The sequence below is a fragment of the Nelusetta ayraudi genome, unplaced genomic scaffold (genome assembly GCF_046127955.1).
Source record: "Nelusetta ayraudi isolate G7.1 ecotype Tasmania unplaced genomic scaffold, CSIRO-AGI_Nayr_v1 ptg000135l, whole genome shotgun sequence".
NCBI classification, from domain to species: domain Eukaryota; kingdom Metazoa; phylum Chordata; class Actinopteri; order Tetraodontiformes; family Monacanthidae; genus Nelusetta; species Nelusetta ayraudi.
The window spans coordinates 8,369,764-8,387,153 of record NW_027466185.1 but is presented as its reverse complement, the minus strand read 5'-3'; the positions used below and the strand labels follow the sequence as shown (position 1 = coordinate 8,387,153).

General features: G+C 44.8%; 1 protein-coding gene across 1 annotated transcript; it reads left to right on the top strand.

The window, feature by feature from the left end:
• Positions 1–2,878: 2,878 nt before the first annotated feature.
• Positions 2,879–7,380, top strand: styk1a (serine/threonine/tyrosine kinase 1a). Its single transcript, XM_076051636.1, has 9 exons — positions 2,879–3,386; positions 4,037–4,240; positions 4,370–4,603; positions 4,683–4,864; positions 5,207–5,287; positions 5,430–5,644; positions 6,075–6,115; positions 6,384–6,480; positions 6,701–7,380. The coding sequence occupies exons 1-9, from the start codon at positions 3,320–3,322 to the stop codon at positions 6,894–6,896; spliced, it is 1,317 nt and encodes a 438-aa protein (XP_075907751.1). The 5' UTR covers positions 2,879–3,319; the 3' UTR covers positions 6,897–7,380.
• Positions 7,381–17,390: the final 10,010 nt, after the last annotated feature.

Here is a 17,390-nt window from a genome sequence, read left to right as displayed (position 1 = left end):
CGAAACAAGAATAACAGTGTTGATGATTTTTCCTGTTGAGTGAAACCCTGATTCTATATTCCTAGAAGAGATTTAGATGCATTTCACAGAAGCAGAATTTTTCTATCAAGCAGCTTGTAAAACTCTCCAAAAATGTTTTAACTTTGATGAATTGGTGAACTAGTCATGATATGAACTTATCTGTGTTTGTCGGCCTTTGACTAAGCTCGGGACAATTCAATTGGAATAAATAAAGAAAAAACAAAGCAGTCTTTGATGACGACGAGGGACAAATTGGAAACAAAATCTTACTGATAACCAAACCAAACTCACATTAAAAACTGTAGGCAAACAGCTGCTAAAGCTGCTAAAGCTACAAATGAATGATCAATGTTATCGGTATACACAAGATATGTGTGACAGTGGCGGTCGTGTCACTGTGCCTCCAATTGATCATGCGTCCTTGGCTACTTGGCCAAGGGGATATCTCTCTGGCCGAATGGTTAAGCGCGCATGGCTATTACCCGGGAGTCTGGGGTTCGAAGCCCGCCCGGGCCCTCTGCACCTTGCCACATACGCATGGATGATGATCACACAATGGCTCTCGTGTGAAACCTGTGTGGGTGTGTCAGCGAGCAGTTTCAATAGAAAGAGGGTGAGGTAGCCTGGCAGGTACGCAGTCATGACAATCAAATCAAGCTGGACAGCACACAAGGAGTAAGACCTCTCACCTCCAATAGGACTTGCCACAACACTTAAGCCGAAATTATCAACGGTGTCATTTGTCTGAATCAGATACTAAATTTAGACACGTTTTATTTTTTTAATGACATTATCCAGGACATGTCATCTCATTTAACATTTCACTGATTCAACGAAAATAGCCCAGTTTTACTTGGATCACTGGTAAGTAAACACGGGTGACTGAGCAAAATCCCAAGCGATGCACTGAGGGCGTCAGTCAGTTTGCCAGCCGCGGGTGTCTGAAAAGGCCGCGCGCACGCACGCACGCACATACGCACAACGTAAACACAGGCCTGACTGCAGGGCGTGTGCAATAAGAGAGGCAAAACAAAACGACAGCGGAGGGGTGGGTGTGGTCAGGCACAGGCAGGAGAGCTAGAGACGGCGAGACTGACAGAAACACATTAGAGACATCAGCAGGATACAAGGGCGGACGTACGCGGCCAGTGTGGAGTTAAAGCTTTGTTTCTCACACGTGAGGAGACCGTCGACTTGTCTGCGGCCAGGTAAGGCTGCAGAAGATTGACTGCGATACTCAGGTTCACACAGTTTAAACATGTTTTCCCAGACGCCGGGAAGGCTAATGGTCGTGATGTCATGAGAATACTTGGAATGTTGTCTGTTCCTAAGTAGATGGACCCCACCCTCACACCCCAAACCCCCCCCCCCCCCCCCCAAAAAAAAAACAAACCAAAAAAAACATTTTGTTTGCGTACGCTTCGCATGTATGGCTGTGTGTTGTTAGGAGCATACTTGTCGTTTCTTCTCTCTCCAGTCTGTGTGTGTACATGTTGTGAAATGTCAAAGCCTTAGGCCGTGCATGTAGGTGTGTGTTGATGCAGCAGGTTTTGCTGTGTGTGGTGGAAGTGCGGCAATGAAGGCAAACTGGTTTCCTCAGTTCTTGAGGAATGACAAAAAACATTGCTGTCGTGTTTCTAATCCTGCCGAGGTGCTTATTGTGTGCTGGTGCTGCACGTTTAAGAACGTAAAAACACTTACAACTTTTTAGTACCACAGTCTTTTAGGTGAAGATGGTTCGGCGTCATTGCTACAACTGACAGAGACCTGGCACTTGTAACCGGGAAGGTATTCTCTTAAAATTGTTGACACTCTCCTGTGTCTTTGTGGCTTTTGAACAGCCTCTGGGATGACAATTAAGAACCAGCTAGGTAAGAATACATTTTACAATAAGCTACAACATTTTAATGTAAACCTTAGAGCGCTTTAGAAATGACTGAAAGCTTGATTGAGAGCTTGATTCAACTTGCTGGAATAAGACAGTGTGGATCAAAGAGGGTTTAACTTGATCTCCAATGGGGTTTGTTCTCTTTAAACATGTGACTATATGACTTATTTGCGCAAAAAAAAGGAACATGAATTAAAATACATACATTTCCATGTGAGCACACAGTAAACATTCTCAGTTTTTTTGTAACTTCTCCAGTGCTAATGTGAGTTTGCCTTGCGATTGTTTGTGACTCAAATACAAGAAACACTGAGGGCGACTTAGGGGACTGGAAATGTAACTGCTGCAAAGGACTTGGAATTAGCTGCTGTTGCCCTTCAGGCATGACAGCAGAAAGACTGTCAAACTGCTTCGTCCAGTTTTTAATAAAAAAAAACAAAAAAAAAAAACTGCTGCAACTAACTGGAAAAAGACAGCTATGTGCTTATACAATACAGTTATAAGCTTATGATTAATAATCATTCTCATCCTTGTTGTCCCAAGGTAGGACAAATTGTCTTTGTTTTCAAAACGAGAGAAATCCATCATCAACACAGTGACTTGAAATAACTCTTTCTGATGTCACAAAGGGGTACAATGTTAGCAATACTTCAGCTAACTAGGTGTTCACAATACAATACCTGACATTTTCAATCAGAAAAGGATTTTAACAAAAATGCAACAGCTGCATTTTAGATATCGGCAACAAAAATGCAACAACTCAGACCAATATCAAAACAGAAACTCCAGTGTCCAGTGATCCTTTACTCTCTCTCTCCCCCCCCCTCCCGCACCTACAATTTAACATTAATCAGAAATAAACAAGACTAATAATAAATAATGTATCTGTGCTCTTCTCTTGTTCTTCAGCATGTCATCAAATTCCACAACAGATTGTGAACCAGACGACCACTTATGCAGTAAGAACACAACCACAGCTCATCATGTATCATCATGCATTTCCTTCTTGCCTCTCCTTTTCCATCGTGTCTTTCAGGCCCAACTAAGGCCCTTTAATTAGCATTCACCATTTACCTGCAATATAAACTCTTTATGATAATCTGTGTGGTTTAAAATTCATTATCAATATATCCTAGTCCATCAAACAACAAATGTGGGGGAAAAAATCAAGCTAAACATCAAATGATTGAAACCATAACTTACTTTATTTCAGGCGCTAACCACACAAAAACTGGCTATGATGTCAGTCTGATTGTGTTATAATGGATTAGAGTTACACAACAGGAACCAATAAGATGCTTAGTCATGTTTCATTCCTTTTGTTGAATGCTAGGCTGAGTCATTTAAAACTACAACTACATCCAGAGTCTTTATAAAGGATAAAAAATAAAGTATAATGTATAATGTATAATGGAAAACTGCCAATGCCACACAACACGTGGGAATGCAGAACAACCAGAATTGACTGTTTACAAAGGTGAGTTTGACATTCTAGTGTTGTCTTCCTTGAACTTTGGATTTTCAGTGGAGAAAAAACAAAAGTTGTGTAACATGGCTAAAAAACATTCATATTTAGCAGTAATGTAGCTGAAGAGAAGGAATAATAAAAAAAAAAACTTTAGAAACTGTAAATTACAATGGAACTTGTGGATGTAATATTTTCAGGAATTTCAGCAAGATGTTTGGCCAACCTTGCATTGTGTGGGGAAATAGGGCAGAACAGGAAAACATGTTATCAGACAAACCGGTCCGTCAGTTGCTCAGCGTGGCTCTAAGTAAACATTACATTTAGACTAATAGAAATTGTGAAGTTGGTGCATCACATTGCTGCCATTTGAGAAATATGAATTGTAAAATTTGAAAAACTAAATATAAACATGTTTTTTCTCAAGGGTGAAATTGATTTAGTTTTTGATAATCATTGACAGTTTCAAGAGCTGTCCAAAAGCCAAAGGAATGACATCTGACTGTGATTCACTGTCAAAATTCTTCTACTGCTTCAACACCTGAGGCATTAATGCACCCAAACTTTTCAACTGAGTGGGGTGAAAGTCTTGCTGGTACTGGTATAGCACAACGCCTTTTCTTCTATTGGAACTGCCACAAACGTGTAACGTTCTGCTTTAGTTGTGAGGGACCATGACCAGGCGGTGATCATCGTCCCTACGCTGCTCCTTTTCTTCACCCTGGTCATCTTACTGGCTGTGTGCATTGTGCGGTATTGTCCCGGACGCAAGCAAGTGAAGCCCACGGCGCCTCAGCGCTCCCACGGCTCACACCACCGACACACACGGAGGCATCGCCACAGGCGTGACCTGCAGGGCATTGATGGTGAGTCAGCATGAAAGAAAATGTTTGCAACCCTTTTTTTTATGTTGTTAAAACCTTAATAAACAAATACTGATGTATTTTTTTTTTCTCCTGTGTCTTGCTAAAAAATAATAATAATAAAAAAAAAAGCCCCACCTGGGATAAACCCGCTGGAACATGAGGCGCTGCCAATGTCAGTTCAACAAGTGCAGCAAAATGTCAAGCCAATTCCTGCAGTACCAAATAGATCCGCTGAGAGGCACCATGGAGCCTTCAGCCAAATCAATGCACTGCCCATGTCCTTCTCCATCAAACCTGACGACATGGTCAACCTCTACAGAGCACGCATGGACAACAGGAACGTCATTCTGCGGGTGCTCAAAGTTAAGTGAGGATCTCAGGCACCTTCAAGCTCAGTTCCACATTTTCTAACCTCAGATGCATTCACTTTTTCTGACCTCAGACACGGCAAGCGGCAGTGACAAGCGGCACTTCCTGGGGTTTGCGTCCTTCTTGTCGGGACTCGGGCCGCACCCCTTCCTTCCCGCGCTGCTCGGCGTGGTTTCAGTCCAGTCGCCCCTCGTGATGGTCGTGGAGGACTTGAAGCACAGGGATCTGCTGGGCTACCTGTGGAGATGCCGACAGGTACAGCTGCTACAAAAAGGAGCGTGGCGTCAAAGCATCCCAGCATGTGCTCATTCTGAGAGACAAATTTTGAAATGCCACTAAATCATCAGTTATCATTTGAGTATATGTGTGCATCATTTGACCTACTGAGGTAAGAGCGTAAAGAAGACAAATCATGGGTTCATATATTTTTCTTGTGCCTTGGAATGAACAGCCGTGTTTATAATGAAGAAGGAAATACTAAAATAAGTTATGGGTGTCAGACAACAATAGAATATATATTTTTTTATTTGAACTATAAAACCAAGGAGAGCTGAATCACATGCTCCATTTCTTTATCTTCACTCAATGTCACTGAAGAATCACACAGGTATCGAGTCCTCGTGTGACATGACTGAGATGAGGATCTTCACCATGGCAAGACAAGTGGCCTCTGCCCTGGTTGGTTCAAATACATTGTTGTCAGTTCTTTTATGTGTGTGTGTGTGTGTGTGTGTGTGTGTGTGTGTGTGTGTGTGTGTGTCAGTCACCCATGAATCAAACACACCGGCAATGAGAGCTTTGTGGTTTTCACTTCCTCCAGGAGTACCTGCACACGCAGCATTGCACTCATGGGAATGTGGGCGCTCGTAGCGTCCTGGTTGGCGGAGATCAGACGGCCAAGCTGTGGGGGCTGGGTCCAGCCTATCGACAGAAGGCACAGGCAAATGCACCCGAAGCTGTGGATGACATGGAGCTGAAGAAGTGGCAGGCACCGGAAGTGCTGAGCAGAAGAACGATCAGTCCGAGCAGCGATGTGTGAGTATACGGGCCCGATGTAAGAGTAGCTTGGTTCAGAATGTATTGGAGGTAAATTCAATGTCTGAACTAGTTTACTCCAAAGAGCCATGTTAAAGACTCATAATTGTACTGTTGTCTTAACTAGCAGTTATTTTATGATTTACTGTAAGAAAGATAGCCTTGTCTTTAAAGTTTAGTACTGCACAGAATGACTCAGTAGGCAGCGTAATAAAATCTCTCAGTCAAAATGGCTTTGACTGAGAGAGTATTACGATCTGTCACACTTCTTCTTCATCTAAAGAAGTTGGATAGGAAAATATCAGTAAATATCAGATAACTAGGAATTTTTTTTTAATCAAACAAACACTGTTTGTCATGAGATTGTTCAGATTACAAGTGAACTGCTGACTTTGATTCAAAATGACGTACCTTAACTTGACATTTTCAGATGGTCCTTCGGTATTCTGCTCTATGAAATGGCCACACTGGGTGAGTGCCTCAAATATATATATGTATATATATATATATATATATATATATATATATATATATATATATATATTCATTTAAATTTATTTAAATGAATATATATACACTGTGAAAGCTACTTTGGAGAATGTTTAAATTTGTACACAGTTTATATCAAGCTGCAGTGCTGTCGTTTGATATATATTGCGTACATAGTTGGACACAAATACTGTACTTTCTAAACATCTGTGCACATCTGTTCATCAAACATAAACTACTCTGCATCCAGGTGACCCACCATTTGCTGAGATCATGGCAACTGAACTTCTGCAGTACCTCCAAAGGGGAAAACACCTAAAAAAGCCGCCTAACTGCTCAAATACACTGTAAGACAGAAAACATACATACGTACTTGTATTTAACACTTAAAGAAACTTTAACTCATGCTCAACCTTTAATAACATGTGATTTAGTTTTATTCTATTTGTTTTTTAAAAGAGCTATGACGAGACAGTATTCAGTTGTAAATGTGTTCTCCTAACTGTTAAAATAACAGATATACATCAGTGGGTTTGTGTGTGCTTATGTTTCACCACTGTTCCACAGGTACTCCATCATCCAGTCCTGCTGCCATTGGAACCCCCAGCATCGACTCTCCATGTCAGAACTGATCAGAAAGCTTCAAGCAGGGGAGGAATCAGCAAATGGGAGGACAATTCTCAGGGTGCCCGAACCACTGGAAATTGAGAAATATATGCGGGAGGCGGGATATGGCGAAGCATACAACTATGCTGTGCTCTGACGGGTTGAGAAAGTCATCAGGCACTTTTATTTTCCCCCAACTACCACTGCAATGACTGCTGCTAATGATGTTGCCCAGAGAATTTGTCTTTTTGTGCGTGCCTGCAATGAACTGGTAACTTGTCCAGGGTGTAACCCTGTCTCTGGACTATGACAGCTAGGATAAGCTCCAAGAGACCCCCACAACCCTCAGTGCAGGAGGAAGCGGGTACAGAAGAAGGATGGATGGATGGATGGATGGATGGATGGATGGATGGATGGATGGACTTACAACAGCACTCAAAAAAATAACATTGTATTTTGTCATATAAAAAGAGACCCAAGGGCTATTTACGTTTCATGCTTGGAAATTTTCATTATTTAAAAACCAAAAATAATCCTAACACAGCCTCACTTTGTATTTTTAAACACAATAATACTGTTTGAATTTCTCTTTATTAGGTATGATAAAGTATGAATGAAAAGTGTATATGTAACCGGTTGAATAGTGTTGTTTGCGTTGTGTTGATTTTGAGTGACCCAGACCGTGTTCAACTCTGAAGGCTGTCTCCGTTTATTCTGACAACAGAAAGTGGAACACAAAATCCTCCGTCATCTGCACATATAACTGAGGCTCACCTCTCCCACAGAGTACAGGAACAAAAGGGAAGAGTTGAGGCGGGAAAAACTATTTTATAGGGAGGGTGTGGCCCCAACAGGTGTCCATAGGGGACTGAAGCTTGGAGACAAACGTTCCACGTTAAACAAAGGAGGCTTAATTGTCAGGTGTTAACACAAATAAATACATTTTGTGGAATTATACGAAATAATATCCGGGTTCTTCCACAAATAGTATTAATACATAAATGATCCTGTTACATTCACCCCCCTAGAATTACACAACACACTACCATGTAACAGTCCACATTCACAAACACAGGCCCTAATGAAAATAAAAATACACCAAGTCAGAATAAAAGCTTCCTTGGGAAAGGATAAGAGAATTAGGAGATCTGCTTGGCGCCTAGCATAAACCCATAATAATACACCATACATATTCAGGTCATACAATGTGGATATATGGGGGGGAGGGGGGGGGGACAAGAAAAACAAACCTTACACAACAGTACAATACCATAACAACAAAGACAGGCCAGAGAACACAATTGCATTGAAGTTAGGCTCAACCCCCAAAACGGACTCAAGTTGTACCATGGACTCAATCAATCGACGCACAGGTCTAATGACCCTGCCCTCTGCATTTGATACCAGAGGTGGGTCTGAGCAGGCCAGCGATGGTTGCGGTGGCGAAGGGGAGGTTGGCAGGAAGTCCACGGCGGTGGTAGGATCATCTGGAGCGGGTGAGGCAGACACAGGGGAAGGTGGTGGGCTGTCCAAAAGAGGGGGCATATCAAAGGAGGACTGATCATGGATCCATGAGGCAGTGCGGCCATCATCCCAGTTATCAACACTGGAGAGGGACCCAGCAAGGGATGGGTTAACTGTTGCAGCTGCAGTGTACAAACCAGACATCTCAGCGTCAGTACAGTCAGTTGCAAAAGGTTCACTGATCACATTAGGAGCAGGCATGGACATAGGAGTACAACTCTCATCCAAGGTTGCAGCCAGGGCCAGGAAGTTGACCTGAAGAAGCAGGTTCCGGTGAACGACACGTTCATTTCCATCCTGATCCCTGATTCAGTAGATGCAAGGTGGGTTTTGCCGCCACGACAGTGTATACAGTGGGCTGCCATTTGTCAGAGAGTTTGAATTTGCCTTTAACACCTTTGTTCGCCAGTAGCACCTGGTCTCCGAGAGACAGAGACTGACCTTTGACCTGCTTGTTGTACTGATCACAAAGACCTCAACATGTTGCCTAGGGTGCGGTTAAACCTCTCCGTGCTGCTGTTCCCCATAGGATTCACAAGGCGCGTTCAAGGAATCACACGGTTTTCCTTTTGATGAAGGGAGACTCTGATGGCGGCGCGTACACACGCAGCGGCCCCTCTCGGTCCCGACAGTACGGTGTCTTCCTTTATTTGCGACAGTTCCTTGTCGGATAGTTTGTTGTGTTTGTCGCGTTCGTCTATGTCTGAATGCAAGTACAGTCGGCAGTTTCTGTTACACATCGGCAGAACTGCACAGCACAACTTTTTACAGGGTGCACAAGCGGAGACTCTGGGGGAGCTCGGGATACTACGCCAGGCCAACGTTACACCGGACCCTACTGCTCCTCCCCCCCCGGGCCGAAGACGCCGCAGGCGGTGCGAGAGGAAGCATAAGAGGGGCAAGCGCGGAGGTATCCGGGCTAGGTTAGCGGCTAATCCCAACCGGCCGGCTATTCCTTCCATTCTCTTGGATAACGTGCGCTCGCTGGATAATGAAATGGACCACATACGGCTGCTGAGGTCTGCGCAGCGCGAAGTCAGAGACTGCTGTGTTTTTGTGTTCATGGAAACATGGCTAAATGACAACACTCCGGACTCCGCAATTCACCTGGATCGGCTGACGTGCCACCGAGCGGACCGAGCCCTCGTCAACGGAGGAAAGACCCGCGGCGGCGGGGTCTGTGCTTACATCAGTGACGCTTGGTGTCGGGACTCTATGGTGGTATGCAAACACTGTTCACCGCTGGCTGAGTTCATGATCATGAAGTGTCGTCCTTTCTACCTGCCGAGGGAAATTACAGCAATCCTACTGGTCGCTGTGTAAATCCCTCCAACCAATAACAGCACTGCAAAAGCTGAGACACTGTGTGAACTGTATCAGGCCATCAGTGAGCAACAGACAGCGCATCCAGATGGATTTATCATCTTTGCTGGAGATTTTAATCATGCAGACCTCTTGACTGTAATTCCCAAAATATACCAGCATGTTGATTTTCCAACCCGTGGAAACAACACCTTGGACTTTGTTTACACCAACCACAAGGGAGCCTACAAAGCTTTCCCCCTCCCCCACATTGGCCTCTCTGATCACATCACAATCATGCTCAGACCAGCTTATAGGCCAAGGGTGAAAGTGATCAAACCAGTTTTGAAGCGCGTGAGGGTGTGGCCAGACAGGGCTTCCTCTGCACTTCAGGACTGCTTTGACACCACAGACTGGCAAATGTTTAAGCAGGCAGCCACATATGACAACAACACGGACATTGAGGAGTACACAGACACTGTTACTTCCTACATCACTAAATGCTTTGAGGATGTGACCCACACCAGAACCATCACCACCCCAGCTAACCAGAAGCCTTGGCTGACAGGAGAAGTCCACAAGCTGCTGAGAGCCAGGAACGCTGCCTTCAGAGCTGAGGACGTAGATGGCCTACGAACAGCAAGAGCCAACTTGTCCAGAGGCATCAGGAAAGCGAAAAAGGACTACACACAGAAGCTGACTAGTCACTTCAGGAACAGCAGAGATACACGGAGTCTGTGGAAGGGGATACAGACCATCACAGACTACAAACCCTCACCACCACAGACCTGGGACAACAGCATTGCTCTGCTCAACAACCTCAACAGCTTCTTTGCCCGGTTTGAAGCACAGAACAGCACACTTCCGCAGAAGTCTCCACCCCCTCCCCACGACCAGGCTCTGTGCCTGTCCGCAGCCAGTGTGAAGAGATCACTCACCACAATCAACATCCGCAAGGCTGCGGGTCCAGACAACATCCCTGGTCGTGTTCTGAAGGACTGCGCAGAGGAGCTCAAGGACGTCTTCACAGACATCTTCAACACCTCACTGAGCCAGACTGTTTTTCCAACGTGTCTCAAAGACACTATCATCATACCAGTGCCAAAGAAATCCACTCCAACCTGCTTCAATGACTACCGCCCTGTAGCACTGACTCCCATCATCATGAAGTGCTTCGAAAGGTTAGTCATGTCACACCTCAAATCTATCATCCCCCCTACCCTTGACCCGTTTCAGTTTGCATATCGGACCAACCGGTCCACAGAGGATGCAATCTGTTCTGCTCTCCATCCAGCCCTCACCCACCTGGACTCAAAGGACTCATATGTAAGGATGCTGTTCATCGACTTCAGCTCAGCATTCAACACAGTTATTCCACAACAGCTCATCTAGAAATTGGACCAGCTGGGGCTCAACAGCTCACTTTGTAATTGGTTGCTGGATTTCCTCACAGGAAGACCTCAAGCGGTCAGGATCAGCAGCAACATCTCGAGCACCATCACGCTGAGCACAGGGGCCCCCCAGGGATGTGTGCTCAGTCCCCTGCTCTTCACCCTGCTGACATATGACTGCACACCAACCTTCAGCACCAATCACATTGTGAAGTTTGCGGATGACACAACTGTGGTCGGTCTCATCTCCAACAATGATGAGACGGACTACAGGACAGAGGTCAGCCATCTGGTCAGGTGGTGAGGAGATAACAATCTCCACCTAAATGTGGACAAGACCAAGGAGATCATCATTGACTTCCGGAGGAACCGGCCCCCTCACCCCCCACTCTCCATCAACGGTGCTGCTGTGGACAGAGTGAGCAGCACCAAATTCCTGGGGGTGCACATCAGTGAGGATCTCTCCTGGTCAATCAACTCTGCATCCCTGGTCAAGAGAGCACAGCGGCACCTCTACTTCCTCCGCAAACTGAAGGCATCGAGAGCCCCCCCACCCATCATGCGCACCTTCTACCGAGGCACCATTGAGAGCATCCTGACCAGCTGCATCACTGTGTGGTGCGGAAACTGCACTGAGCGGAACAGGAAGGCCCTGCAGCGCATAGTGAACACAGCTGGAAGGATCATTGGTGCCTCACTCCCATCCCTCCTGGACATTTGCCACGCCCGCCTCACCTGCAGAGCAGCCAGCATTGTGGGTGACTACAGCCACCCTTCTCACAGCCTCTTCAGCCTCCTGCCCTCTGGAAGGAGGTACCGCAGCCTCCGGGCCCGCTCCACCAGACTCTCAAACAGCTTCATCCATCAAGCTGTCACGAAGCTGAACTCTCTCCTCTCTGCCCTCACAAAGCAGGCCTGCCTCCTAAACAGGAATTAACAGTCCTAATACCAACAATGCTGCTCTATCATTGCACTTTATCATCATTGCGCTTAAAACATCTGCTGCTGTTTTAAAAATACCTCCTCCTACATTTTATGTATGTTTTTAGTATGTTTTTATTATGTTTCTCTCTCTTTTTAACTTTTTAACGTATGTTTATATTTCTGCACTGTGGGCACGAGAGAAACACCTTTTCAATGAATCTGTATGTCTTGTACATACAGCTGAAATTGACAAATAAATTTACTTGACTTGACTTGAGGATGGGACGGCTCTATCTCCACCATCAGGCACCTGAGACAAGACCACCAAGGGAAGCATCAGTGGAGAGGATGAAAGGCCTACCAACGTCCGGGTGCGGCAACACCACACTGTTGAGGAGTTCAGTTTTAAGACCCTCAAATGCCTTCTCACAGACGGGAGTCCAATCCTGAAGAATCAGTTCTAGGAAGGGGCCAGCGCGCTGCCGACCAGGGCAACCTCCAGCTCTCCTCTTCTGTCCAGCAGTCAAATTGTAGAGCGGCTTTGCAATGGAAGAGCAGCCAGGGATGAAGTGCTGGTAATATAGCACCATTCCAAGGAAAGACTTGATCTTCCGTTGAGATGGAGTGCAGCCGTCCTCATTCATGAGATCCTCCTTACTGAAAGCTGTGATGACATTCACCTTCTCCCGGTCGACTGAGACGCCACTGTTGTCCACCACATGGCCAAGGAATCTCACAGACCTGCGAAGGAAGTGGCATTTCTTCTGGGCCAGCTTCAGGTTGTTGGCTCTGAGGCATGAGAAGACCATACCCAACCGTTTCAGGGCCTCCTCCTCAGAAGGGGCAAAGACAAGCAGGTCATCCAGATAACAGAGGAGACTGGAGAAGTTCAAGTCACCAAAGACGCTGATCATCATCCGCATAAAGGATGTGGGGCTGTTGCTTAAGCCCTGGGGAAGCCTATTATACTCGTACAGGTCTAAGGGTGTCGTAAAGGCCGTGTACCGCTTATCAGACTCATGGAGGGGGATGTTGTAGAACCCCGATGTGAGATCCATGGTGCTGAAAAAGGTGTTCCCACCAAGGGCGGCAAGACAGTCAGCCTGATGGGGCAGTGGGTGGGCATCCTTGGCGGTCTTACCATTGAGCCAGCGAAAGTCAGTGCAGATGACTTCCGCACATGGAGCAGGGAAGCCCCGCGGCTATGAAGATGCTGGCTGCCCTCTGGTGGCGCTGGGCACGTCTCTCGGTCCTTCTCTGCTGGCTGTTTTGGTGGACACAGACACATTCACACACACACACACACACACACACACACACACACACACACACACACACACACACACACACACACAGCGCTGCAAGTGAGCGAAGTGAAGGAAAAGCGAGCAAACGCTGTGAATGATGAACAGCCCCAGTATGGGAACATTTCGGCTTCAAACGAAACGAATGAGGTGAGCCCATGAACACGGACGAGCCGATATGTCGCATTTGTTCGAAAGTAGTGGTGGTGAAGAAGGGGAATACGACGAACATGCACGCGCACCTCAAGCACAATCATCCCCTCCAGTTTTCCCAACTGTGAAAAAAAAAAGTACTGCCCGAGGTTCCACGGAGCCATCGTCTCGACAGGCAACGCTGACTGAAGCGTTTGGTAAGCAAAGCAAATATTAAAAAAAAAACGGCACAAAATGGTGCGCGCTTACAGACAGCGTCACAGTCCTTCTTTCTTTCTTTCTTTTTCTTTTCTTTTATTGTTTTTAGTTGTTATCCTGGTTTTTAAGTGCTATTTTTGATAAAACAGAATGTGAGTCCATTTTATCTTTATTGTTTTTTTTTGTCTTTTATCGTTTATTATGTTCGTTCATCTTATTTGCAACCTCTTAATCTTGAGAAATGAAAGTTTATCGTTTTTGACATGGTGTACTTGCATTCTTATGTCATATATTATCATTACATATGATTTTACAAAAATGGTGTCAATAATATCGTTTATCGGCAATAATTTGTAGCACAATTATCGTCCAGCAAAATGTGTTATTGGGACAGGCCTAATACCTCACATGTCAAATTTTACTGTATACGTTTTGAAATAATCCTTGTCAAAAATGAGAACTAGAGTAATGTGAATGATAACGTTGCCTACTTTGAAGTCCCCCCAAATGGGCAAAAATGATTTCCCATGAAATGTCTCAGCTTATTGTAATAGTAGAGCTCCCAGGCTTTCCAATGACACCTCACATGTCAAATTTTACTGTATCATTTTTGAAATAATCCTTGTCAAAAATGTGAAATACAGTAATGTGAATGATAATGTTTCCTACTTTGAAGTCCCCCCAAATAGGCAAAAATGATTTCCCGTGACATATGTCAACTGATTGTGATAGTAGACATCCCTGGCTTTCCAATGATACCTCACATGTCAAGTTTTTACTGTATAATTTATTAATTAATGATAAACAAAAATGAGAAATACAGTAATGTGAATGATAAAGTTTCCTACTTTGAAGTCACCCCAAATGGGCAAAAAAGTAGTAGAGCTCCCAGGCTTTCCAATGATGCCTCACATGTCAAATTTTACTGTATAAATTCTGAAATAATCCTTGTCAAAAATGAGAAATGCAGTGTAATGTAAATTAAGTATTCTTGTCTTATTCCTTTCTTCTTATTATTATATGTTATCCATGTAATAATTGCTAGTGCAAAAGGCCGGTGAGCTTATTAATATAATGATGCGATCACTGTCCTGCTTACCTCCTGTCCACCTCCACCTCCACTTCCAGTTTCAGTCACGTTGATACGTTCCTGTCTAAATCTGTCTGTACGACTCCTTTGTTTGATCCCCGTTATGTTTGATACATGCTCACTGCCATAAGCACTGTAAGGGGCCAACATTGTCTCATGATGTTGCACAGTTGATGTTGACCCTCATCCTAAGGGCTGACCTCTCAGTTACCTCTCCTCGTGGTCCACCAGAGGAGGCTGTAAATGTGTCAGCTTGTGCGGATTCTCTGTGCTTTGTTTTCCTCTCTTCCTCTCCTCCCCTTTCCTTATCTCTTCCCCTCCCGGTCCAAGGTATAAGAGACCTTCATCTTCCTTGTCTCGTTGCACTTGCACTCGCATTCACTTGAGCGCCTGCACTTGTTGCATCTGTTGTGTTGTTTGTACTGTGCTTGTGCCTCGGAGCTCCGATCATTTATTTTCTGTTCATTAAATTGCTTATTTACTCAGTATTTCTGCATCAGCATCTTTACTCTTTTCCACAACAATTTGGCGTCACGAACAGGATAGCTGGAGACCCGTCGGTGAAACTCTGGGACGTCGAGGGCCGCGGACCGCGAGCCGTTTTGTTTCTACTTTGTTTTGGGGCCCCCAACGATGCGTTGCATCTGTTGCACTCACACCAGAGCGCATTTTTTTACTCCACACATTTCACTCTCCAAGGGCCCAGACGATGAGTGGAAGGATCTAGGTCCCTTTTTGACTGAATGCCTGGCGACCAATGACTGGTACCCAGACGAACGGGAGATGTTTTTACTCCCCCTCCCTGAATGTGCATAAAACTGACTTTTCACTGGAAACATCGGCTCTTCGCTCCCTGCATCTAGCAGACAAACATGACGGCGACAGAAATAACCAAAGTTTTACATGTTTCACTGACACATCCCAGCTGCCCGAAGAAGCGAGAAGAAAGCTGAAGAAGTAGCGAGAAGAAAGCTGAAGATAGAGAGGAAACCGAGAAAGGTGATAAACACCGAGCCGCCGCACAGCAGGTCACACACGGCCGCACAGACTCATCAAATGCCGATGGTTCAAGTGATGGGCCCGCAGGGGGAACCCTGCCACGTCTTCCGCCCCTGGACGGAAGCGGACCTAGCGGGCACCCTGGCTTTCCTCCCGCCTCTCGAGGCAAGTGGAGAAAAGTTTGCGGAAGCCATTGTAGCTTGCTGCAAAGAGTTTTCTCCCACCTTCGCTGAGCTGAGACGTATCCTGTCTCAGAAGATGGGACCGGTTGCGTATGGTAAGATACGAGAGAAGCTTGTGGGGGACGACAGAATGGTGTGCGCACTTCAAGGATGCAGACCCTGAATTGAGACACAGCAAGGGTCTGCATCCTTGAAGTACGCATTTTGAAAGGAAGTTGCGTCATCGCACTGCGCAAAGGCTTGCCCCAATTCCCAAGGGTGCTGCGAAAAAGATGGTGATGTAAAAGCGAGCTACAAATGGAAGTATTTTCTTAGTTAATAAAGATATAAATATTACGAAACCATTTTATTGTCTTAGTTTAAGACATTTTTATGGATTATTGACATCGTTGTTGCGTAACATTTTTTTTTTTACTTTACAATGTTTGTCAGCCGGACCGGCGGTCCTGGCTTCGCGTTACTTGTATACCTCGTTGTGTAGCGAAGGAGGACTTTCACTTTTTCTCCTTCTTCTTCATCGTTGTCGTCTTCTTGACAGACTGGACGTAGCTTTGGCGTAAGGTCGCCCCCCACAGTCTGAAGACGTAACTGCACTTAAGGGGTGTCCCATTTCTAAGCCCTTACACTTATTTTTGAGGTCCAAGATCGAGGGCCAAAGATTGAGGGTTAAGGGCGAGGGTCGAGATTGAGGAGTTAAGGGAGGAATTGGAATTGGCCCCAAGTGACTGCCTGACTGTGGAAAGATGGCGGCCAGTGCGGACGTTGGATTCTGCACCGTGAGACATCTAGCCTTTTGTAGATATCTATGGCCATACCCACAACGGAGGTGAAGCGCTGCTGACGTAACTTTCGTGCGCCGCGTGCTTACTTTGCGATTGCGTTTTCATTTTCAAATTTTGGTAACTCTTGTGCAGGGCAGGACCACAAAAATTAAAAAGCAATGCCCTCAGTTTTCTTTTTGATTGTGTCATAAAAGGTGCAACATAAATAAGAAAATGAAAATGCATATAAGAATATTTATTAATGATTATATTTATGCATCAGAAAATGCAGCCACGTTCTTAAAATGAAAAAGCATTCTGCTATTGCTTTTTAATTTTCAAATTTTACATTTGAAATTGAATTTTGGTAACTCATTGCTGGTGCATGTTTATAAAATTAAATCTCAAATGTCTTTTTCTTTTTCATTTTAATTAAGTACAAGAATGAGCAGTCTTGAATAAGAAAATGAAAATGCAGATGGATTGATTTATTAACGATTTTAATTAAGAGTCAAATAATGCTGCTTCATTCTTAAAATGAAAAAGTATTTCTGCTATTGCATTTTCATTTGGATTATGGTAACTATTTGCTTCCATAGTCGACAACAACGCCTGTTCAATCAAACCTCTCGTGTCTAGTGCTCTATTCTGATTGGTCCGATCTATGTATGTATGTATGTATGTGTGTATGTATGTATGTATGTAATGCTTTAATATTGCAGATGGACCACAAAGTCCCTCCATAACTTGTGTTATCGTTAGCATTTAGCATGCCATTAGGTCAACCCCACGTAAAAAAACAAAAACAAAAAAACTTTCCAGG

What these genes read in the sequence shown, in the direction of transcription:
- styk1a (XM_076051636.1), top strand. Translation starts at nt 3,320, where the DNA reads ATGGAAAACTGCCAATGCCACACAACACGTGGGAATGCAGAACAACCA. An exon ending in ACCTGTGGAGATGCCGACAG is followed by an intron (nt 4,865 to 5,206) that starts GTACAGCTGCTA and finishes ATGTCACTGAAG; the next exon opens with AATCACACAGGTATCGAGTC. An exon ending in CTATGAAATGGCCACACTGG is followed by an intron (nt 6,116 to 6,383) that starts GTGAGTGCCTCA and finishes CTCTGCATCCAG; the next exon opens with GTGACCCACCATTTGCTGAG.